The sequence below is a fragment of the Drosophila obscura genome, unplaced genomic scaffold, assembly GCF_018151105.1.
Source record: "Drosophila obscura isolate BZ-5 IFL unplaced genomic scaffold, ASM1815110v1 contig_75, whole genome shotgun sequence".
Classification (NCBI taxonomy): Eukaryota; Metazoa; Arthropoda; class Insecta; order Diptera; family Drosophilidae; genus Drosophila; species Drosophila obscura.
The window spans coordinates 1497861-1524026 of record NW_024542867.1 but is presented as its reverse complement, the minus strand read 5'-3'; the positions used below and the strand labels follow the sequence as shown (position 1 = coordinate 1524026).

The window sequence follows — 26166 nt, the reverse complement described above, 5'->3', positions numbered from 1 at the left end:
TTATGAATCGGAGCCTCCGCGCGAGTAGGTGGACAGGACATCCGATTCCATAGGCAGCAGAACCACCTTCGTGATCGGTCTCTTGATAAGGCCGCGGGCCGTGAGTAGGTCTACCACACGGACCTTATCATCGGCTCCAGGATACGCGTTCTACACACGGCCGAGACGCCATTCCTGAGCAGGGATGTTCTCCTCCTTGATCACCACGAGGTCTCCAACCTCGAGGTCTCTTGTCTTTGGATGCTGCCATTTGTTGCGCTTGTGCAACTCTCGCAGGTACTCTGTCTTCCAGCGCGAACGGAATTGCTGGTTGAGAGCCTTGAGATGTTGCCAGCGGTTTAGGATGGAGGAGGCGCTCGCTTGTATTTCTGGCTCTGCCACGGATAGTAGCGGACCACCAATCAGGAAATGGCCTGGGCTCAAGGCCAACGGATCCGTTGGATCCTCAGACATAGGAGAGATTGGTCGCGAGTTAAGACATGCCTCAATTTTCGAAAGTAAGGTCGCGAACTCCTTTAATGTGTATTTGGACGTACACATCGACCGTTGGAACAGAGCCTTGAAGCTCTTCACACCTGCTTCCCACAAGCTCCGCGGCTGGGGCTCCGGGGGGGCTCCGGCGGGGCTCCGGGAGGGATAAGCCGCCACGATAGCCCCTGCTGGCTGTACACCGCAGAAGTCCGAGTGCGAAGTGCCTCGAGAAGATCCACAGCCAGAGAGCGGGACGCGCCTGTTCAAGGAACGGATTAAAATTTTGAAGAGAACTCGTAGTCGGGAGTGGCTGCTTGTTTACCAGGCACCGATGCTCCCCCGCATAATGGAAGCGTTGGGTTGTTAGGGTGACCGCTTGGAGAGCGGCAGCGACCTCCTTTCCGTTCAGCTCCTTGGAGACATGGGTCGTCTGCCCTTTAACTTGCTGGGTCAACCGCCGAACGTAGGCGATCACGCGCAGAGCGCGCCCGAGTTCGCAGAAACGGCTGATGATATCGGAGGTGCTGCTGGTGGCATGGTGCCAGTGGCATAGCTAGGTAAGAAAGGGCCCCGGTGCAAAAAAAAAAAATTGGGCCCCAACCTAAAGTAAGATACTTTATCATTAAGAGGGTTTTGTGTGAGCTTTATTGATTAATAATTTTGGTATTAGGTCATGAGGTAAATCGAATTCTTTATTTGAAAATTTATGTGTTCAAAAAACTTTATTGTACATATAACAAAATTATAATCTTTATTTTGCCTTACTTTTCGCAAAATTACAATGCTCGACAAAATTTAACTTTTTATTTACGATTCGAACAAAAAGAGTAAAGGGGTATATTAGATTTGTGGTAAAAGTGGATGTGTGTAACGCAGAGATGGAAAACGTTTCCGACCCCATAAAGTATATATATTCTTCATCAGCATCAATAGCCGATTCTATGTCTGTCTGTCTCTTGATGAACGCCTAGATGAAATAAAAACTTCAGTAATTCTCTGCACGAAAAGGAGAGCAGTTGCTGAAACCCAGCCTATTGGACCCATGCTATTGGAACTGATAAATCATAAGCTCACAAATATATATACCGACTGAATACTGGTATAAAAGTAAAGTCGCGTCCAAAGAAGCGACTCACACGTTCCTTCTCGTTTTTTTAAATTTATTTTGTTTTGTTTATAGGTTTGTTTAATGAAGAAAAGGCTCATCTGAAATTGGTTGACAAACCCTCCGAAAATTATATTTTACCATTTGGAACGTTGCTCCAGCCGTTTCTCCATAGAATTTTATGAAGAATACTTTAAACGACGCTTAATTATACAAGTCGAATTCATGCTTGCATTTCAAACAAAAGTGAGGAGTTAGAGATATTTTGGTGATTTTCTGGTCAGAGTATGGGTCCATGAGCTTGGGGGCCCCTTAAGCTTAAGGGCCCGGTGCGCCGCACCGTCTTGCAAGTACGTAGCTACGCCACTACATGGTGCACATTGACGACTCGCTTCTCCAGGTCAGTCTCAAGGACTGAGTCCCGCGGACAAGGCCACTCCGATTGTGAGCCACGCAACCAAGCAGGGCCATGCCACCACAAATCACTTCCGACCAGGTCAGTGGGTCCTAGCCCTCGACTGGCCAGGTCGGCCGGATTATCCTCGGATCGGACGTGGCTCCATCGCTCGCTGGGCCAACATCGAGTGATTTTGGCTATTAGATTGCCCACGAAAGTGGTCCAATCGCATGCAGGTCTGTTCAGCCAGGCCAATACAATCGTGGAATCGGTCCAGAAGGGCACAAGGCTCGTGTCTAGTGGCAGTTGAGGAAGGATGGCCTCGGAAAGCTCTGTCAGAAGGACGGCTCCGCACAGTTCGAGTCGAGTCAAGGAAACCGTGTTCACGGGGGCCACGCGGGTTTTGGCTGTGAGAAGGGCACAGACAATGCCCTGCGGTCGCTCAACTCGGATGTAAATCGCTGCCCCATAGGCACGTTGAGACGCGTCGCAGAAGCCATGTATCTGCACCTTGGTCATCGGACAAACGTGCAACCACCGCGGAATGCGGATATCCTGGATGGCCGGAAAACTCTTCAGGAACGTCTCCCAGGTTTGCGATAGATCGCTAGGGAGGACGTCATCCCACCCTAACTCTCTTAACCAAATTTCCTGCATGAACATTTTTGCTTGGATGACAAAGGGGGCAAGCCATCCCAAGCCACAAAATTAATTAAATAAGTTGTGTTTTTACACAATTAACAGGCATGCACCCGCGTAAAAGAATGATTTTAATGTAAGTTAGTAAGAGAGTTAAATTATAGATAAAAAAACACCGGCTGTTTAAGTTAAAAAAAAGGAAAATGCGGAGCGCAAAACAAAAACACGTCACTACGAAAGAGAACGAACGATGATATCTATGTATTGATTTAGAGAGCTTTTTGAGATCTGTGCTAAGAAGCTGATCTTTTGGTCATTTGTATAGTGACATTGCTATGATTGCCTTTTGGCCTTGATTGGTTTGATATTTTATTTCGATGGCAATTGCTTCAAGGTGTTTGAGAGGTTTAATGTTGATTGGTACTCAAAAAAGAGTTAAGGGGTATATTAGATTTGTGGTAAAAGTGGATGTGTGCAACGCAGAGAAGGAAACGTTTCCGACCCCAAAAAGTATATATATTCTTGATCAGCATCAATAGCCGAGTCGATATAGCCATGTCCGTCTGTCCGTCCGTCCGTCCGTCTGTCCGTCTGTCCGACTGTCCGTCTGACAGAGAGACTATAAGAGCTAGAGAAACCAAATTTGGTTTCCAGACTCATGTGATATCACACTGCTACAAGTGTATTTCAAAATTTCGCCCCGCCCCCTTCCGCCCCCACAAAGGACGAAAATCTGTGGCAGGCACATTTTTAAAGATACGATAAAACTAAAAACGCAGTATCGTAGAGAATGCCCATATCTACCAGAATCTGAACTAGATCGGATCATAATTATAGCCAGAATGGAGAAATTAATTTTCTGTTGGTTCCCTCTCCTGCTGACGCTACTGATTCTCTTTCTCGCTCGCACACTCTGCCGCGTTCAGTGCGCGAGCAACCCCTAGCGGAGGAGATGTAGAATATAAATGGTACATGTACAATCTACATGTTAGATGTGGAATATACATTGTAGATGAAGATGTAGATACAGATGTAGCAAAAAAAATGTAAAGTGTAAAATTTTTTTTTTAATTTTTAAATTCTAAAAAATCATAAGCTCAAAAATGTATATACTGACTGAGTACGGGTATAAGTAGAGTCGCGTCTCCAGAAGCGACTCACACGTTCCTTCTCGTTTTTTTTGGTGATGTGAAATAAATACTATCGAAAGTGGTTGGCTACTGATTGAGCGTAGAAGCGTGCGAAGTTCCACAGATGATTTCCCAAAGAAATAAAGACGAGAAATCGAGTTCCAGTTTCTTCACAATATATAGGTTTATTCGTAGGGTTTAGGTAGTCGCGTGCAAAAAACCGGCCGTTTTGCTTAGGGTGGAAAAGCGAATTAATGTAGATCGGTGGCACCCAAGCTGCCGAAGGCTTTTGGCGGGGAGAGCGGGAGCGTGAGCGTGGGCTGCTGGCTGTACACCGCAGAAGTCCGAGTGCGAAGTGCCTCGAGAAGATCCACAGCCAGAGAGCGGGACGCGCCGACAAAATTCCTTCCGTTGTCGGATTGAACTTCATGAGGACACCCTCGTAAGGCGAATGACCAGCTGGTTCCCACCATGTAGCGATATATGATGGGTGAATCGAACCAGCAGGCGAACCAGGAGACATGCGGGTGGCAACAGGATTGGATGCCGTTCGTTGTAGGACATGGACGCCGAGGCTTGGACTCGGCCACATGCCCGCATGACTCCGTTCTGGTCAAGGAACGGATTAAAATTTTGAAGAGAACTCGTAGTCGGGAGTGGCTGCTTGTTTACCAGGCACCGATGCTCCCCCGCATAATGGAAGCGTTGGGTTGTTAGGGTGACCGCTTGGAGAGCGGCAGCGACCTCCTTTCCGTTCAGCTCCTTGGAGACATGGGTCGTCTGCCCTTTAACTTGCTGGGTCAACCGCCGAACGTAGGCGATCACGCGCAGAGCGCGCCCGAGTTCGCAGAAACGGCTGATGATATCGGAGGTGCTGCTGGTGGCATGGTGCCAGTGGCATAGCTAGGTAAGAAAGGGCCCCGGTGCAAAAAAAACGAGAAGGAACGTGTGAGTCGCTTCTGGGGACGCGACTCTACTTATACCCGTACTCAGTCAGTATATACATTTTTGAGCTTATGATTTTTAAGAATTTTAGAAAAAAAAAAATTTTACATTTTACATTTTTTTGCTACATATGATATCTACATTACATATACAATGTATATTCTACATCTAACATGTAGATTTTACATGTGCCAATTAGATTCTACATCTCCTCCGCTAGGGGTTGCTCGCGCACTGAACGCGGCAGAATGTGCGAGCGAGAAGGAAAATGAGTTGGGTTGTTGTTTGCGGGAGGGGGAGGGGAAGCAACTGAAAATTAATTTCGTCATTCTGGCTATAATTATGATCCGATCTGATTCAGATTCAGCAATCTGGTAGATATGGGCATTCTCTACTATACTGCGTTTTTTGTTTTATCGTATCTTTAAAAGTGTGCCTGCCACGATTTTCGTCCTTTGTGTGGGCGGAAGGGGCGGGGCGAAATTTTGAATACACTTGTAGCAGTGTGATATCACATGAGTCTGGAAACCAAATTTGGTTTCTCCAGCTCGTAGTCTTTGAGATCCAGGCGCTCATCGAGACGGACAGACGGACAGACAGACAGACGGACGGACGGACGGACGACGGACGGACGGACAGACAGACATGGCTATAACGACTCGGCTATTGATGCTGATCAAGAATATATACTTTATGGGGTCGGAAAATTTTCCTTTCTGCGTTACACACATCCACTTTTACCACAAATCTAATATACCCCTTAACTCTTTTTTGAGTACGGGTATAAAAAATTGGGCCCCAACCTAAAGTAAGATACTTTATCATTAAGAGGGTTTTGTGTGAGCTTTATTGATTAATAATTTTGGTATTAGGTCATGAGGTAAATCGAATTCTTTATTTGAAAATTTATGTGTTCAAAAAACTTTATTGTACATATAACAAAATTATAATCTTTATTTTGCCTTACTTTCCCAAAATTACAATGCTCGACAAAATTTAACTTTTTATTTACGATTCGAACAAAAAGAGTAAAGGGGTATATTAGATTTGTGGTAAAAGTGGATGTGTGTAACGCAGAGATGGAAAACGTTTCCGACCCCATAAAGTATATATATTCTTCATCAGCATCAATAGCCGATTCTATGTCTGTCTGTCTCTTGATGAACGCCTAGATGAAATAAAAACTTCAGTAATTCTCTGCACGAAAAGGAGAGCAGTTGCTGAAACCCAGCCTATTGGACCCATGCTATTGGAACTGATAAATCATAAGCTCACAAATATATATACCGACTGAATACTGGTATAAAAGTAAAGTCGCGTCCAAAGAAGCGACTCACACGTTCCTTCTCGTTTTTTTAAATTTATTTTGTTTTGTTTATAGGTGCATATTGTTTAATGAAGAAAAGGCTCATCTGAAATTGGTTGACAAACCCTCCGAAAATTATATTTTACCATTTGGAACGTTGCTCCAGCCGTTTCTCCATAGAATTTTATGAAGAATACTTTAAACGACGCTTAATTATACAAGTCGAATTCATGCTTGCATTTCAAACAAAAGTGAGGAGTTAGAGATATTTTGGTGATTTTCTGGTCAGAGTATGGGTCCACGAGCTTGGGGGCCCCTTAGCTAAGGGCCCCGGTGCGCGCACCGTCTTGCAAGTACGTAGCTACGCCACTACATGGTGCACATTGACGACTCGCTTCTCCAGGTCAGTCTCAAGGACTGAGTCCCGCGGACAAGGCCACTCCGATTGTGGGCCACGCAACCAAGCAGGGCCATGCCACCACAAATCACTTCCGACCAGGTCAGTGGGTCCTAGCCCTCGACTGGCCAGGTCGGCCGGATGACCTCGGATCGAACGTGGCTCCATCGCTCGCTGGGCCAACATCGAGTGATTTTGGCTATTAAGATTGCCCACGAAAGTGGTCCAATCGCATGCAGGTCTGTTCAGCCAGGCCAATACAATCGTGGAATCGGTCCAGAAGGGCACAAGGCTCGTGTCTAGTGGCAGTTGAGGAAGGATGGCCTCGGAAAGCTCTGTCAGAAGGACGGCTCCGCACAGTTCGAGTCGAGTCAAGGAAACCGTGTTCACGGGGGCCACGCGGGTTTTGGCTGTGAGAAGGGCACAGACAATGCCCTGCGGTCGCTCAACTCGGATGTAAATCGCTGCCCCATAGGCACGTTGAGACGCGTCGCAGAAGCCATGTATCTGCACCTTGGTCATCGGACAAACGTGCAACCACCGCGAATGCGGATATCCTGGATGGCCGGAAAACTCTTCAGGAACGTCTCCCAGGTTTGCGATAGATCGCTAGGGAGGACGTCATCCCACCCTAACTCTCTTAACCAAATTTCCTGCATGAACATTTTTGCTTGGATGACAAAGGGGGCAAGCCATCCCAAGCCACAAAATTAATTAAATAAGTTGTGTTTTTACACAATTAACAGGCATGCACCCGCGGTAAAAGAATGATTTTAATGTAAGTTAGTAAGAGAGTTAAATTATAGATAAAAAACACCGGCTGTTTAAGTTAAAAAAAAGGAAAATGCGGAGCGCAAAACAAAAACACGTCACTACGAAAGAGAACGAACGATGATATCTATGTATTGATTTAGAGAGCTTTTTGAGATCTGTGCTAAGAAGCTGATCTTTTGGTCGTTTGTATAGTGACATTGCTATGATTGCCTTTTGGCCTTGATTGGTTTGATATTTTATTTCGATGGCAATTGCTTCAAGGTGTTTGAGAGGTTTAATGTTGATTGGTACTCAAAAAAGAGTTAAGGGGTATATTAGATTTGTGGTAAAAGTGGATGTGTGCAACGCAGAGAAGGAAACGTTTCCGACCCCAAAAAGTATATATATTCTTGATCAGCATCAATAGCCGAGTCGATATAGCCATGTCCGTCTGTCCGTCCGTCCGTCCGTCTGTCCGTCTGTCCGACTGTCCGTCTGACAGAGAGACTATAAGAGCTAGAGAAACCAAATTTGGTTTCCAGACTCATGTGATATCACACTGCTATAAGTGTATTTCAAAATTTCGCCCCGCCCCCTTCCGCCCCCACAAAGGAACGAAAATCTGTGGCAGGCACATTTTTAAAGATACGATAAAACTAAAAACGCAGTATCGTAGAGAATGCCCATATCTACCAGAATCTGAACTAGATCGGATCATAATTATAGCCAGAATGGAGAAATTAATTTTCTGTTGGTTCCCTCTCCTGCTGACGCTACTGATTCTCTTTCTCGCTCGCACACTCTGCCGCGTTCAGTGCGCGAGCAACCCCTAGCGGAGGAGATGTAGAATATAAATGGTACATGTACAATCTACATGTTAGATGTGGAATATACATTGTAGATGTAGATAACAGATGTAGCAAAAAAATGTAAAATGTAAAATTTTTTTTTTAATTTTTAAATTCTAAAAAATCATAAGCTCAAAAATGTATATACTGACTGAGTACGGGTATAAGTTAGTCGCGTCTCCAGAAGCGACTCACACGTTCCTTCTCGTTTTTTTTGGTGATGTGAAATAAATACTATCGAAAGTGGTTGGCTACTGATTGAGCGTAGAAGCGTGCGAAGTTCCACAGATGATTTCCCAAAGAAATAAAGACGAGAAATCGAGTTCCAGTTTCTTCACAATATATAGGTTTATTCGTAGGGTTTAGGTAGTCGCGTGCAAAAAACCGGCCGTTTTGCTTAGGGTGGAAAAGCGAATTAATGTGATCGGTGGCACCCAAGCTGCCGAAGGCTTTTGGCGGGGAGAGCGGGAGCGTGAGCGTGGGCGGGAGCGCAAGCGTGGTGAGTATGCTCTTAAGTACGAGGGCGAGAGCGAGGGCGACCGCTTGTGTAGCTGGAACGCTAACAGCGATGTGTGGCTGGAATGCCCACAGAGCGGTTGCCCCGCCAGCGCCGTCCTCACTCTGAAAATTCTCCTCCCCTGCAGGATTGCAAAGACTTTTTTAATTCTGCGTGCACGCACCAGACACGATCCATCCAAACACCGTGCTTTGAGCCACGGGAAGGCCGTCTGCGCGGGCGAGGAACCCAGGTTGGATGACCCTCGGATACAGATCCGCACCCAAAACGAGCGAGATGGTCGTCGGCTCTTGGAACTGCTCGTTGGCCAACTTCAAGTCGTCGAAGCGAGCACGGACGGTGTCGCTCAGTTGACGGATCGGCGTACGGACGCGCAGGCGGTGCTCGATTTTGAAGACGGCCTCCACTTTGAACTCTCCTGTCTTCGCCCGGATCATGGCGGTGCACACCTTCTCATCCCCATGCAGTAGTGGACAATTTCAGCTCCCTAGCCACCTCGGCTTCGATGCAACTGACCGGCGTGCAGGGGTCGATCAGCGCACTCATCACCTTAGTGCCTGCGAGGACCACCATCGCCGTCGGGAGGACGTTGATGCTCTGGTGCTGGAGCAAGGAGTTTGCTGTCAAGACTGGATTTCCGACGACAGGGCGGCTGACCGGAAGACGAGGGCGTGGTTCGGCGCGGGAAGACGGAGGTGACGCCGACGGTGCAGAAGAGGAGCCAGCAGGGCGCCGAGTCCCGGGCAGGTGGAGCAGCGTGTGGTGGTTGCGGGAGCACACCTTGCAGAGGTCTCCACTGCGGCAGCCCTTGCCCGAGTGCTCATGAGCCAGGCAGTTAGAGCAGTATTTATGCAGGAGGACGGCTCGGAGTCTCTTCTCGACGCTCAAACGGATGAATTTCCGGCAGTTCCTCAGTGGGTGTACTCTGGACACACTCGACATTGGAAGGAGGTCTTCCCTCGTGCCCGTGTGCGATCCGACCTGCGGCTGGATCGGGACCGTAAGGACGTTTGAGGGGCCATATCTGCAGTCTGGAAAAACTAGGATGAAGGAAAGAAGTCAACGAAGCATTAGTAAGGAGCTGGCACGGGTTGGCAGACGGATACAGATATGGGTACGGATACGGATGATTGAGCTCGATTTAAGCATAACAAAAAGATGGAGGCTTATGAATCGGAGCCTACGCGAGAGTAGGTGGAAAGGACCTCCGATTCCATAGGCAGCAGAACCACCTTCGTGATCGGTCTCTTGATAAGGCCGCGGGCCGTGAGCAGGTCTACCACACGGACCTTATCATCGGCTCCAGGATACGCGTTCTGCACACGGCCGAGACGCCATTCCTGAGCGGGGATGTTCTCCTCCTTGATCACCACGAGGTCTCCAATCTCCAATTTGTTACGCTTGTGCAACTCTCGCAGGTACTCTGTCTTCCAGCGCGAACAGAATTGCTGGTTGAGAGCCTTGAGATGTTGCAAGTGGTTTAGGATGGAGGAGGCGCTCGCTTGTATTTCTGGCTCTGCCACGGATAATAGCGGACCACCAATCAGGAAATGGCCTGGACTCAAAGCCAACGGATCCGTTGGATCCTCAGACATAGGAGAGATTGGTCGCGGGTTAAGACATGCCTCAATTTTTGAAAGTAAGGTCGCGAACTCCTCTAATGTGTATTTGGACGTACACATCGACCGTTGGAACATATCCTTGAAGCTCTTCACACCTGCTTCCCACAAGCCCACCATATGTGGGGCTCCGGGAGGGATAAACCGCCATGATAGCCCCTGCTGGCTGTACACCGCAGAAGTCCGAGTGCGAATGGCTTCGAGAAGATCCACAGCCAGAGAGCGGGACGCGCCGACAAAATTCCTGCCGTTGTCGGATTGAATTCATGAGGACAACCTCGTCTCGCGACGAAACGAGCGAAGGCGGCTGGGAAGGTGTCGGTGAATAAATCGGACGTGGCCTCTAAGTGGATGGCCTTCGTGGCAAAGCAGACGAACACGCACACATACTCCTCTGAGATGCGACACACGTGCCCTGTGAAACTTTTAACTTCGAAGGGGCCGGCGAAGTCGACTCCGGTGTATGTGAACGGTCTGGAGAATGTGGCTTGTGAGGCAGGAAGGTCGCCCATCCCTCTGGATCGAACAGCTGCACAATCTGCGATAGCACATTGCGCTTCGTACAGGACTCCCGTTGAAGTACTTCGGGAGGAGCAAAGAAGAATTCATCGGCACTGGCTTGCCATCGGATCCCCAATGTCTTAGCGATGCTACTTTCTTCAAGCTCTAGGAAGTCAGCTCGAAGTAGGTGGTCGACCGGAATATCGCGCAGTACGCCCTTGTCGTTCGCTGTCCACTTTCGGAGTGGAAACCCCGCGGAGTCGAGTGCTTTGCGTAACTCTGAAATGGCGGTGATTGCCTGCGACTGAGTGGAGCACCAGCCAGCACGTCGTCCACGTACATGTAGCTCTCCAGGATGTCGCTTGCCATTGGCAACTGTGGGCGCACCTCTTGTGCGAGTTGCTTAATGACGCGAAGGGCGAGGTACGGTGCGCAATTGACTCCGAAGGTGACAGTAGCAAGTTCGTAGTCACACACGTCCCCATTACGGTCGCGAAAGAGTATTCGCTGATAGGGCGTGTGTTGGGAAGACACTTGGATCTGGCGATACATCTTGCTGATGTCGGCATTGAAGACATAGCGGAAGACTCACCACCTCAGGATTTGCATGGTCAAGTCAGACTGGCGCCGAATGCAATGTATCGTGAGGCTTTTCCCGTTAGAACTTGTGGTTTTCCGTTCCCGTTGTGGTGCTGTCGGGTTTAAACATGGCGTGATGAGAAAGGTAATTATGGCCGGAGTCATGACTGGGTGTAACCGCTGTCATGTGGCCTAGCTCTAAATATTCTTGGATAACGGCGTCGTACTGCTTATTGAGCGGCAAATTCCGCTGCAGACGCTGCTCGTTTCTAAGGAACTGGGCCTGTGCCGCGCATCTGGAGTGTCCTAGATCGACATTTTCTGGACATTTGAAAAGGGAGAGTAACAATGTATCTCCCATCGGGGGCTCGTTTAGTGGTCTGGTGGAAATTTTCCTCGCACACAGAATCTGACTCACTCGTAGGTCTCCCCGGAAGGTCCTCTACCTCCCAGAATTTGGTGAGAAGCTTCTCGAGTCGGACATCCGAATCTAACGAGAGCTTCGTGGTGAAGGCGGAAACCGTCCGAGTCGAGTCAGCTGATACCGGACCGGATAGGACCCATCCGAAGATGGTCTCTTGTCCCAGCAGCGAGCCACAAATGTCAGACCAGAAGCCGCTCAACAGGATAAAAGGAAGGATGTCAGCGCCTAAAAGCACATCAATCTGCGAGCTTCGGTGGAAGGAGGGGTCTGCCAGCGGGAGGTTTGGAAGCTCGTCCAAGAAGTGCTGCGGTATCGTATATGAGGGAAGGTTACCTGCTAGTTGAGGCAGAACATATGCCATGGTTTAAACCTGCGACTTGAGCCTGGATGGCTTCGAACGATGGCTTAATAATGTTAAAGAGACGTTCAGTGATGAACGCCGCCTCGGAGCCTGAGTCAATCAGAGCGTGGGCACGGAAATTGGTCCCCAGGTGACAAATATTAATGAGTGCCGTGCCCAGAAGAACGGTACTTGTGCTGGAGGCGAAATAGCTCTGTACGTTGGGCTGAGGTTCGGATGAGCTGGGGGCTTGGGCGGAAGTCGAAGCCGCTACGTTGGATGAAGGAGGGGCACGATGCAGAAGCGTGTGATGCCTGGCCCCACAAGTGGAACAATTGTGGCTGCTGGAGCAGTCGCGAAGCAGATGACCTCTTGCGAAGCAATTTAGGCACAGCTGCTTTTTCTTAATGCAGCTGGAACGTGCATCAGCGGACATGTTGAGAAAGCGGGGACAAACTCGGATCGGGTGATTCTCTTTGGAACAGAGGTTCCCACGTTCGCTTCTTCGAACTCACTTGGGTATTGAAAGAGTGAACCTTGTTTGGCGTCGGACTGCCTTGCGAACGGAATGGATTGGAGTGGTTTCGAGAGGTGGGTGGATTTTGGACGCCTTTGGAGGGTGGCGGATTCGTAGCCCCTCGTGAGGTGGAAGGAAGACGCTCTCAATAGCCTCGAGCGTCAGATAGCGCTGAGTGAGGAAGGAGTCGATTTCCTTCCAGGGTGGCACCTCTTTTTGGTCCGTTACGGACGCTTCCCACAACGCCCGGCTCAACTTCGGCAATTTGGAAGCGCAAATGGTGACAAGCAGACTATCCCAGTTGTCCGTGCAGACGTTGGAGACCGCTAGCGCATTTAGAACTCCTTGCATCGTACTTTGAAGATCCTTCAAGGCTCGAATGCATTCGGATGTTACGCGGGCAAAAAAGGAGGATGTTGATTTGGTTGGTCACTAGAAGCCGATTATTTTCGTATCGGCTGCGGAGAGCCAACCATGCGGATTCGAAACCGTCATTATCGGATCGCCCCCGGGTCTTCTCGGTGAGGTAATACAGCCTCTCTACCCGGAGACAATCTAGGATTGTTGATCACGACCGCAGTGAACAGATCCCGGAATGTGGGCCAGCGGACGTAGTCCCCGGAGAATGCCTCAATGTTGACGGGAGGCAGTCGACAGCCGCCCTGTTGGACTGGCTGCGAAGAAGGAAGGACTGTGGATGTGGCCAGTTGGGCATTGAGGTCACTGAGACACTGCTCAAATACCCCATAGCATTCGCCGTATTTGTCACGGATGTCCGCTTGGATTTCTGGCTCCTCGTCCGTCATCGCCGCGGAGCAGGCCTTATATTCGGCCTCGACGTCCGTCCACATGCTGAGGATTTGGCCTCGACGGACATCGGACAACGATGCGGATGGGGCGGCGGTGATGCGCTCTGCCAGGTGCATCAGTCGGCCAATAGCGGCGACCAATTTGGTCCGAGCGACTGAGGTGGCGGATTGAGCCATTGTGATACAGTGGCGAGAGCTGACGGGGCTGTTGACGAAGGAGCCCTTCGGATCTTGTTTGGTCACAGCTGGAACCTTAAGAGTGACAGGAGACGGGAACAGAACCGATTTGGTCCTTGCCGCAGGGCTGCTACTGGCTGCTCTCGGAGTGGAGGGGTGCCTTGATTTTCTGAGTCGGCGTAGTTACAGAGGCGGACGAGGTGCGTAGCCGGTTGAAAGAGGTCACAGGCAAAAGCTGGTTGCCGTCCTTGTGACCTGTTGGCATATTCCGAACTCACACACGCACAGAGAATCGGACTTAGAAGTCTTGGAGAGACAGGAGACTGGTCTGAGTCGAAGTGACCCGAAAAAACCGTCAGGCAACCAACTCCTTTCGAAATGATAACCCAGTTACGGACGGCTGGCAAAGAAAAAGGCCTCAAGCTAGCAGGAAAGCAGTAATCAGATCGACTCGGATTGTTTGAGATCACCAGTAGGTGGGAGGTCCCAAACAATGAGTGACCTTATATTAAGCCGAGCTGAGGAGAGGAACGGTCACACTGATGGTGGCAATATTTCGGGAAATATTGTTAGTGCGATGATCCTCCGCAATCGTGAGCAGAACCGGGTTACTGGCGGATGGAAGACGGATGGACGGCGGACGGAAGTGACACGGACACCGCACAAAAAATAATTAATGATTTTCTTATCAAAAAATAAATTTTCAGATTGTGGAAAAATAAATCATTCCATCAATCAACCAATTCAATCAAAACGATCAATTAAATCAATCAATCAATGTGATTTATTCAATGAATATGGCACTTGCGCGGAGTATGTGTGTAGTAGTGCGGTAGTAGTGGAGTGCGGTATTTTTCTACGGGGAGTGGTATTTTTTTGTATGGAATTCTGTTTTGTATATAGTTGGCAATATATGGGAATAAATGTATGAATGTATGGAAATAAATATATATGTGTTTATAGGTATGGAAATAAAACACTTGATGTGATTGTAGTTGCACTCGGAGTGTGCCAAAGAATATTTTATTGGGGTGGGTCGTGCTGGAATGCACCTGTAGAGACACGGATGTAGATGTGTGTGTATGTACGCCGCTCTTATGGGCTGGAATGTACGTACATATGTACATATGCTCGGAATGCACTTTTTTTTTGGTTTAATTTATATTTATTTAATTTGTCCGCAAATCATGGACAGACACAAGTAATCGAAAAACTACCGTATCACTGGTAGTTGGAGGTGAATGACGGGAGAACGGCCGGAATCGCCGATAATATGGCGGTGTCGAAAAAAAAAGAGACACGGATAACGGATGCACAGAATGAAGGAATAAGTACATATATAAGAATATATATATGTACTTATATCGCGGAACTCGGACTTTTCGGAACACAAATCACGAATGGAAGGGACTTGTGGCACACGAAAATTGTACTTATCTTGGGATCCTGGAGTGGTGAAGGCGATGCCGTGCTCGAAGGCTGGATATAGTTGGGGAAGGCGAGGTAACAATCCGGCTCGAAGGACCAATGTTGGAGCGTAGAGGCGTGCGAAGTTCCACAGATGTGTCCCACAGATAAATATGACAGGCAAATCCAAATTCTTCAAGTATATTTCGGGGTTTATTCGTAGGCTTAGGTTATATATATATAGGTATGTTTCGCGTGCAAAAGCCGGCCGTTTGCTTGTGTGTGAAGAAGCGCATTAATCTAGATCGGTGGTACTCAAGCTGCCGTGGGCTGTCGGTGGCGAGAGCGGGAGCGTGAGCGTGGGCGGGAGCGCAAGCGTGGTGAATATGCGCGCGAGAGCGCGTCGCCGGGGGGAAAAATGCTCTTAAGTACGAGGGCGAGAGCGAGGGCGACCGCTTGTGTAGCTGGAACGCTAACAGCGATGTGTGGCTGGAATGCCCACAAAGCGGTTGCCCCGCCAGCGCCATCATCACTCTGAACAGACTGTGTTCGTGTTTGTATCAATGGGCTAGGATTAAACCTAAATAAGTCAAAATGTATAGTCATAGGTAAAAGACAGTTCAACACTGACACTCTACAAAAATTATCGATTGAAAATATCCCTATAGAATATGTAAAACGGGCCAATAATTTGGGTTTTACATTTAATCAAACGTTTACATGGGATGACCACATAAGTAAATCAGTCGGAAAAACATATGGAATCCTTAGATCGTTATACATAACGAAAGACTTTTAACCACTGAAAATCAAACAAACAATTGCAACAATGTACCTTAAACCAGTACTTCTTTATGGTATCGAAGTCTTTAGTGACTGTAACTCCGCTAGCCAACGAAAGCTGCAAGTGGCTTTTAATAATATCGCGAGATATATTAATAATAGACATAGAACTAACCGTATTTCTGACGTAATGATTAAGATATTTTTAAAGATACTATACAACTGAAAGCGCAGTATCGTAGAGAATAACCATATCTGGCAAATTGCTGAATCTGAATCAGATCAGATCATAATTATAGCCAGAATGAAGAAATTTTATGTTGGTTCTTTCGCCCCCTCCTGACAGAGACCGCTACCTATACGATAAAACTTAAAATGCAGTATCGTAGATACATATCTACCAGACTGCCGAATCTGAATCAGATCGGATCATAATTATAGCCAAAATTAAGAAATTAATTTTCTGTTGCTTCCTCCGCCTCCCCCTGCCAGAGACACGTTACTCATTCTCTTTCTCGCTCGCACACTCTGCCGCGTTCAGTGCGCGAACAACCCCTAGCGGAGGAGATGTAGAATATGAATGTTACATCTATATTATATTAGATGTAAAATATACATTGTAGATGTAGATAAGAGATGTAGCAAAAAAATGTAATATGTAAAATTTTTTTTTAATTTTAAAATTCTAAAAAATCATAAGCTCAAAAATGTATATACTGACTGAGTACGGGTATAAGTAGAGTCGCGTCCCCAAAAGCGACTCACACGTTTCTTCTCGTTCAGCTTTGTATAAAAGCGGTTACATCATTGGATGTGAGGTCAGGGGCTAGCCGCGAGAAAAAAACTTGTCGCTTTGGTGGGACTCCCACCAGTGGTTTTGGCACCACAGGCCTAGTAACTGTGATGGCAGTATCCGGTGGTCCTGGACATCTTTTAGCTGTTTTCGGCTGCCGGCGGACATGAGGCTGTCGGCACTTGCAAGTCCCGCGGAGAGTTAGCCAGCAGCTGTAAACTTCTGAACTGAGTGTCCATGGCCAAGAGTCGATCATATTGCTGTTTAAAGCCTACGATCAGCACTTTGAAGCTTTTCCGCGTCTGCCTCATGAACAAACGCATGTCGTTTTCCACAGCACGGCATTGCTCACAACTTTAATGCAGGCCGTTATTTTGGGAAATGGCATCACCTACACGGCCCGAGATCCCTACACATTTTACGTGCACTACGCTCTCGCAAAGCCAGAAAGGGATATTGGGCTGGTCATGGGTGATCTGCTTCTTGTAGGTTTTTTTGGCGCAGACGACAGAAAATTCCATAATAATGTCTTCTATATTTTTATTTCGAGGAAAAAAAAAGTTCAAATCAAATAGCAATCAGACCAATGTGCAGAGCAGATGCTTAGAGCAATGCTTAAAGCGAAATCGGTAAAAGATGAGAGAGGAGAGTGGTTGCAGCAACAGCTTATAAGTGAGAGCGTTACTGCACAAAAAGTTACAAGAGCGAGAGCGAAAGAACAGTTATTGAGAGTTAGGTGATAGAGAGAGTGATAGACGGCAATAACTACGACAAAGAGCGGCTAAATGTAATGAGAGGGAGTACTTACGAAAAGCAACAACACAAACACACGACTAACCGACGCACAAAATTAATTAAATAAGTTGTGTTTTTACACAATTATCAGGCATGCACCCGCGGTAAAAGAATGATTTTAATGTAAGTTAGTAAGAGAGTTAAATTATAGATAAAAAACACCGGCTGTTTAAGTTAAACAAAAGGAAAATGCGGAGCGCAAAACAAAAACACGTCTGGTCACTACGACAGAGAACGAATTTTTATTTTCCATGCTCAATGGATTCACCTCTTTTTTTTTCATTAATAAATGGTACTCGTTTCCCGTGTTTGCTCGCAGCCTGTATGAGTCTCCCCTGTGATGCTTAGATCGCCCCCGGCCAAGGTAAGTTCGTTCAAACCTGGAGTTCCCCTCATTATCTGCCTTTCTTTCCAGCACGGCCTCGGCTCACCCTTCTGGACACCAGGCAACAATCCTCCCGCGATCAGTGAGTCCTCCGACCCTTCGCCCGGACTCGGATTCATGCTCGGCTATCCCGGAGAAACCGCTTGCACCTTTGATGTAGCTACGGCGGTTCGTCTCCCCCACGCAGTGGCTCAGAACCGTGGATCATCCGATTCCTCGCCCGGTAGACCACGCGTGGGCGACGCCCGCCTTGCCATACCCGACGCTCCTGGTTCCCCAGGGTCCCAATGTTTGATCCGTGGACCTGGATCCCCTTCTGCCCACCGATTCTTACAACCTCACCACGACCGTCGACTTCCAACTCCGGGTCGACGTTTGATATTCCGGCGTTCAGGTTCACGTAACTACCTTCTCCTCATTTTTGTACCTCGTTCACCATTTATTTTTCTTTCAGACGCTGTCTCTCCTCCTTTTTTTATACCCGTGCTCAAAAAAGAGTAAAGGGGTATATTAGATTTGTGGTAAAAGTGGATGTGTGTAACGCAGAGATGGAAAACGTTTCCGACCCCATAAAGTATATATATTCTTCATCAGCATCAATAGCCGATTCTATGTCTGTCTGTCTCTTGATGAACGCCTAGATGAAATAAAAACTTCAGTAATTCTCTGCACGAAAAGGAGAGCAGTCGTCTTTATTATTGAAAGCCGAAGCCCATCATATTGCTGAAACCCAGCCTATTGGACCCATGCTATTGGAACTGATAAATCATAAGCTCACAAATATATATACCGACTGAATACTGGTATAAAAGTAAAGTCGCGTCCAAAGAAGCGACTCACACGTTCCTTCTCGTTTTTTTAAATTTATTTTGTTTTGTTTATAGGTGCATATTGTTTAATGAAGAAAAGGCTCATCTGAAATTGGTTGACAAACCCTCCAAAAATTATATTTTACCATTTGGAACGTTGCTCCAGCCGTTTCTCCATAGAATTTTATGAAGAATACTTTAAACGACGCTTAATTATACAAGTCGAATTCATGCTTGCATTTCAAACAAAAGTGAGGAGTTAGAGATATTTTGGTGATTTTCTAGTCAGAGTATGGGTCCATGAGCTTGGGGGCCCCTTAAGCTCAAGGGCCCCGGTGCGCCGCACCGTCTTGCAAGTACGTAGCTACGCCACTACATGGTGCACATTGACGACTCGCTTCTCCAGGTCAGTCTCAAGGACTGAGTCCCGCGGACAAGGCCACTCCGATTGTGGGCCACGCAACCAAGCAGGGCCATGCCACCACAAATCACTTCCGACCAGGTCAGTGGGTCCTAGCCCTCGACTGGCCAGGTCGGCCGGATTATCCTCGGATCGGACGTGGCTCCATCGCTCGCTGGGCCAACATCGAGTGATTTTGGCTATTAGATTGCCCACGAAAGTGGTCCAATCGCATGCAGGTCTGTTCAGCCAGGCCAATACAATCGTGGAATCGGTCCAGAAGGGCACAAGGCTCGTGTCTAGTGGCAGTTGAGGAAGGATGGCCTCGGAAAGCTCTGTCAGAAGGACGGCTCCGCACAGTTCGAGTCGAGTCAAGGAAACCGTGTTCACGGGGGCCACGCGGGTTTTGGCTGTGAGAAGGGCACAGACAATGCCCTGCGGTCGCTCAACTCGGATGTAAATCGCTGCCCCATAGGCACGTTGAGACGCGTCGCAGAAGCCATGTATCTGCACCTTGGTCATCGGACAAACGTGCAACCACCGCGGAATGCGGATATCCTGGATGGCCGGAAAACTCTTCAGGAACGTCTCCCAGGTTTGCGATAGATCGCTAGGGAGGACGTCATCCCACCCTAACTCTCTTAACCAAATTTCCTGCATGAACATTTTTGCTTGGATGACAAAGGGGGCAAGCCATCCCAAGCCACAAAATTAATTAAATAAGTTGTGTTTTTACACAATTATCAGGCATGCACCCGCGGTAAAAGTATGATTTTAATGTAAGTTAGTTAGAGAGTTAAATTATAGATAAAAACGAGAGGAACGTGTGAGTCGCTTCTAAAGACGCGACTCTACTTATACCCGTACTCAGTCAGTATTTACATTTTTGAGCATATGATTTTCAGAATTTAGAATTAAAAAAAAAATTTTACATATTACATTTTTTTGCTACATCTGTTATCTACATCTACATCTACAATGTATATTTTACATCTAACATGTAGATTATAGATGTACTATTCATATTCTACATCTTTTCCGCTAGGGGTTGCTCGCGCACTGAACGCGGTAGAGTGTGCGAGCGAGAAGGAAAATGAGTTTCGTTGTCGTTTGTGGGAGGGGGGGCAGGGGAAGCAACTGAAAATTAATTTTCGTCATTCTGGCTATAATTATGATCCGATCTAATTCAGATTAAGCAGTCTGGTAGATATGGGCATTCTCTACGATACTGCGTTTTTAGTTTTATCGTATCTTTAAAATTGTGCCTGCCACAGATTTTCGTCCTTTGTGGGGGCGGAAGGGGGCGGGGCGAAATTCTGAAATACACTTGTAGCAGTGGGATATCACATGAGTCTGGAAACCAAATTTGGTTGCCCTAGCTCTTATAGTTTCTGAGATCTAGGCGCTCATCGAGACAGACAGACAGACAGACAGACAGACAGACAGACGGACAGACAGACATGGCTATATCGACTCGGCTATTGATGCTGATCAAGAATATATATACTTTATGGGGTCGGAAACGTTTCCTTCTCTGCGTTACACACATCCACTTTTACCACAAATCTAATATACCCCTTAACTCTTTTTTGAGTACGGGTATAAAAACACCGGCTGTTTAAGTGAAACAAAAGGAAAATGCGGAGCGCAAAACAAAAACACGTCTGGTCACTACGAAAGATGTAACGTCTCACCTGCCTACCCACGAACACAAATATATGAATTATCCCAGGCTAGTTGTTGGTCAGTGAGGGGGAGCGCACGGTTGAGGTTTCCGGCTTCTGTTCGTCGGCTATTTGGGGTGATGATCTAATACCTAACTGGCTGCGACACAAACGTAACGGTTAAACTAGAATATTAATTTTCTTTTAACTTAAACATAACAAAAAAATACACGAACTAATCACAAAAAAATAAATAAAATTATTTTTTGGCATCTGATAAGCCTCGGGTGATTCGCCGCCCGGAACCACAAGGGGGTCTCTCGAGATTCACTCGTTCCCGATAGCGAAGGGTCGTCCGACGCAGCTGTCTCACTGCACGTCCACGGCACTAACTAGCCATCCGCTAAGCGCTAGCTCTGCCTGCTAGAATTTTTGCTGATCCCCTTTTCCCTTATTCCCTAAGCTGCTGATCGCGAGCGCGACTGGTATTAAACGAACAGGCAGGCGCAAGGGAGATGCAAAAAAATGGGCTCGTCCGAGCTTTTGCGTGTGTTGACCGCCGCCTCCTAGGTGACGGAGCGGGGACTCCTCTGCTGATCTTCTCCTGGACAATTTAAAGGCACCTCTTCGCTGCGTCACCTCTGCCCAGCGATGGCTAACGGGCGCCAAGATCTGCGAGTGAGTCGGAATGCGATGAAATTAGACGTTGTCGCCTTCAAACTTTAGTTGTTTATTCTCACCAATTCAACGAAATTCTCCCCAAGAATAACCCTCCTCCTTTCTGCACCCTTTCAAACCCACTTTGCACTTTAATTGTGTTTATGCGCGTATACAAACGGGAGTTCTTCCACTCCGCACAGCCACACTGACTGGGGGACCAAAAAGAAAAGATCGAGCCAGACGCTTCCGTTCAAGCGCCAACCTCATGGACTCGGAAAGGTTAAGGGCCACTGAGTGAAAGGCCTGACATTTGTCCCTGTTACTCTCTTTCCATCCGAAAAATTCCTTGCCCTGATCATTCGTTCTGAGCCCTAGAGGGCACCACCTGTTTTCCCCTGGCCGACAGAGAGCGCCACCCGCGCACACTCTGGCTGCTGCTACAAGCGTTACAAATATAATGAACGAGAACATTATCTGTAGGAGATGATAAGCAAATTTCGAATGCTTTACTGATACACATCGTCATGTCCAAGGTAGATAAAAAAAACCCGCTCTCGCTCTCGATGGAAAGAGAATTCGGACTATCAATCCATACCATCTTGGACAGACTGTGTATCTGCGCTTAACAAATCCTACCAACATTTATCTGCTGAAGAGACGAATTCAGGGCGATCTAAACGAATAAAGACAAGTCAGGATTTACAGAGCAAGCAATCATCTTCGATGACTGTGGCTCAAGCCAAACCTACTCAAGATCAGAAATGTTCATTTTGCAAGGCAACTGATAATTTCATCACTTTGTGCTCGGCTTTCGCATCGGCTTCAGTCGCAATCCGCTTTCAATGTGCAAAGGAAGTGCCGCTATGCATTAATTGCCTACGCAAAGGACACATTGTGTTAAAGTGCAAATCGTCATATTGCAGAGTTTGTTCGAAACCTCATCATACACCGATAGAAAAAAGCCCTGAAATTTTAATATTCTCTTAGATTTTAATAATTATGTGAAAGGTTGTGCTTAAATGTATGTTTATTGAAGAGATATATAAGTAATGGATACAGCTTTGTTAAGACATGTTTTAAAGCGAATGACAACTGATTTAAAGAACGACTGATATTATCTACGACTGACGAAAAAGACGACTGACAACGGAATTGGCGAGAGGTCTCTGAGCGGCGTCGGCTGACGTTCTCGCGATCTCCTCTTTGCTCTCTCTGCTCTCAGCTCTATCGGCGAGGTCTGCGCTTGTGTGCGCGACCCAGCCTTCTTACATTTGGCCATCCTGAAATTCGTCATCCGTCCCGGATGACAACAGCTCCTCCTTTTCCTCGACAAACTTCCACAGCTTTAGATGGTCACAGCTTCGATGTCCGGGGCTGCTTTTTTCACGTCGTATCGTCCGTTACGTTTAATGTTGACGATCTCCTACGGACCAAGGTATGAACTCGCCAGCTTGCGACCTGCAACAAATTGGGTTCGCTTAACAGCGACGAGATCGCCCAATCTGTAGCCATGCTCGACACGTCGTTTCTTGCCAAAGCTTCATTTCGCAACATAAGACGGTCGTCGTTAAACTTCTCTACCAGCTCCTGATTCAGTAATTCCATTAGTCGGTCTTCTGCTTTGCTATTCATCTTGATGCCGAACATGATTTCGAATGGTGATACTTTCGTCGACATATGAATGTGGGAGTTAATCGCTTTTTGCACAGAAGGTACATACTTGAACCACTTTGACGGTTTTTCTGATGACAGCTTTGTTATGATCGAAAGGATTGAGCGGTTAACCGTATCGACTTGACCATTACCTCTAGCTACACCAGTTGTTGACCAGACATGCTCTTCTATGTTAACGCTGCGGAACTCAGCAAACGCGTTGGCCGTGAATGCAACGCCTCTGTCACTTATCAGGCGCCTCGGAAATCCGAATAAGTTGGACCACTCGCTCAGCTTCGTTACGACCTCTTCGCAGCCTGTAGTCTTCGTCGGAAACAGCCAGACAAACTTTGAAAATCCATCCACTACTACCAGAATAAACTTATACTGTTTAGACGTCGGACCCAAGTAATCGATGTGCACCGTATGGATTGGTACATCGCCCTTGTCGCAATGCAAATGGCCATCTTGCTTGCCGGTCTTTTTGCTGTAAATAATACAACTTATACAGTTAGATATGAAAAATCACTAATACTTACATACCTTTCCTGTAATTTGTAGTATTTCTTAGCTATCTTTGCATGTTTAGCTCTTTGAGTTGTGTTTAGCTCTAATTTTTCTCGAACTCTAGTCTAACACCTGGCTTTCCTGCATGCTCGCGATCAGTTCGGTAACACGCGTCACGCGTCATGCGGCTGCGCCCCTCGGTCGGTTGGGCGGGAGGAGCTACAAGCTACGGCTTCACCTGGCTTTATCCATCTTGCGGGGGAGTGCGTAGGAGAGAACACGAAACGAGAAAGAGCAAGCACGAGCACTGAACGAGGGAGCACAAGAGTGCAGCTGGGCAGCATAAACAAAGAGCGTCCAGCAAGAATCATTCGTGCTAAGCAGACACGAAAATTTATGACGAAGACGTGCGAAGGGGGAATGATGCGCAGCGGTTAAAGCTTGCACGCGAAACTATTGCCGTTTCTCCTTTGCTGTCGGCTCTTTTTGGAAATGTCGTTGACCACAAGTATAGTGATCACTCAAGGCTTAAACCAAATAATCACTTTTATGGAATATTTGATTCGCAAGAAAATTATATTCTTTTTATACGTAATTATTTTTAATTTTTAATGGAGTAATTGGGCATTTTGATTTACCTGTGGCCCTTGTTGATGGTTGTTTGAACACCGATGAATTTCTCCTGCAAATTCATACCAACCAGGAATACCAACGATCACCACTGAAAATGCAGCGAAGTTTGAAGTCCAGCGGGCCACCAATAACACTGCAGGAACAGAAACAGCAACGTAGAAACGGATATCCAACGTAGCGACAAGATTAATCCAGTCCAGCTTCTGTCCAGTCCAGAAAATCCAATCCACCCGGGGGCGCCAAAAATGGTTGTGCAAAAAAGCCTGCCGTTAGGCACGATTTATTAGGGTTTCAATAGATACCCATACCCATACCATTCAATAGATTTTCAATCATCAGTGAGTTTATTCTACAGCGGCGCCCTCTTCATGAGCGGCTGCTGCTGGCATACGCATGTTCGCAACATAGTATAAGAGCACAAGACTTCACAATTCAAGAGCGTGATTTCATACATATCTTTCAGGTATAAATTATAAATATAGGCAAGCATCTGATTAACCTTAACAGAACAGAGAGTGGTGAACCATTGAGTGCGGAATTGGTGCGGCGGATCAAGGCAGACGCCTCTATGTCCAATTAAACATAGAAGTTCCATTTGTAACCATATCCATAAGCTGAAGTCTATGACAACCAAAGAGTTGATTCGTAGGTACACCCACCCAGTGTTTTTACTTGGTCGCAGAGGAAACATTACAAATTCGTTGCAATATATTCAATGAATTTTTCAGATTTTATTAAATGCAGACTACATCGGGATGCTGCGAACATATTTCGAACTTAGCTCTTCCTTGCGCCGTGGTCTCTTTCAAAGCGCTGAAGTATGTTATCCATGTTCGTAACAAGCTGTTCGAGAACTTCTTCAATCAGACTGACGCGATTGGTGATACTAGTGGGTAGGAAATAAAGCAAAGGTGATCATCTTAAACCCACACAATACATAGTTGCTCTTACCGATACAATTCCTTGTTCTGAACATCAGGTGGAATATCTTCGAAATATCGTGCCCTGAAATAGATATGAAGCTTAAAATATGTCTTTTACGAGTTACACCTAGAAAATGTACTCTTCTTTGGTCATATTCTTCCTCAGCACCTTGGGCTCCTTTAATTCTGTGGCCGTGGAATCCAGATCAGCTTCTTTAAAAGCAGTTGTCGAGCGGGCTGGCAGAATACGACGCTTACGGCCACAGTGAGTTATCCAGTAGAGGGCACCAGTCAGTTTTTTATAGACATATGATGCCAATTGGCTACGTCCTTGGGTGATTTCATTTTTTACTGAGTTATAAGTTTGCATAATGATGGCTAAAAACATGTTCTTGTGGAAAAAAATCCATTAAAAATTTTTCAATCTAATTTAATTGTCAAACTTGCCAACAGGATGAAGAACACAAGCACAATATAGGTGAGAAAGTAGATAGGCCCGACACTCGATTGGACTGCTGAATAAGATTGTACTGAAAATCACCGAGGATCATGCGGATCATTGTTAAGACTGAGGTAACAAAATTATGAAAATCTGGATGCTCAGTCCCGAAAAGCAGGTGACCCAATTGCGCATAGGCCAAAAAAACAGTACCAAACATGATACTAAATCCAGTCAAATCTTTGGAGCACTATAACATTTCAAAAAATCAATCTCATTTGATGTCTCAGTTTTGAATAGAATGACATACCCTTCTTAGTGTCGTTGTGAACTGAATGAGTGTCTTGTTGAAACTAATAAACTTGAATATCTTTATCCATACTAGAAATGCTAAAATTGCCATCATATCCACATAGATTATATTCGATAAGCAAAGAACATCGATACTTTGGTAGTTCGGTTTCAAGTGTGCCTTGGATGTAATGGATTTCATTTTAAGGGTATGCCAAATGTTATAGAGCAAGGCTAGGTAACATAACTGGGTATAAGAAAAATTAGATCGGGAATGGAACAGTTCAGACGATAATTACCACTAAAACTACATTATCCAGAATGTTTAGTAATGATTTGTAGTAGATTTTACATCCCGTCTTGCATAATTCATTGATCTCACAAATGGTGTAGTAAAATACCATTATATACCAGAATATATAGATGACAGTCATGGTCAAACTGATATCAGTGAAAAAAGAATACTGTTTGACTGTTTGCAGATGTGCTTGCGGTATGACACCACCCGTGGGAGGTATTTCAGCAATAAGTCTGGAGGGAAGAATAATTT

At 46.5% G+C, this 26166-nt stretch overlaps 1 protein-coding gene and 1 pseudogene across 1 annotated transcript; one reads left to right on the top strand and one right to left on the bottom strand.

The window, feature by feature from the left end:
• The first annotated feature begins 17571 nt into the window (after positions 1-17571).
• Positions 17572-18409, top strand: LOC111079353. Its single transcript, XM_041595777.1, has 3 exons — positions 17572-17616; positions 17668-18031; positions 18372-18409. Exons 1-3 carry the CDS (start codon positions 17593-17595, stop codon positions 18407-18409), a joined length of 426 nt encoding a protein of 141 aa, XP_041451711.1. The 5' UTR covers positions 17572-17592.
• Positions 18410-24740: 6331 nt separating this feature from the next.
• The window catches only part of LOC121405170, a 69002-nt pseudogene continuing 67576 nt past the window's right edge, over positions 24741-26166 (bottom strand).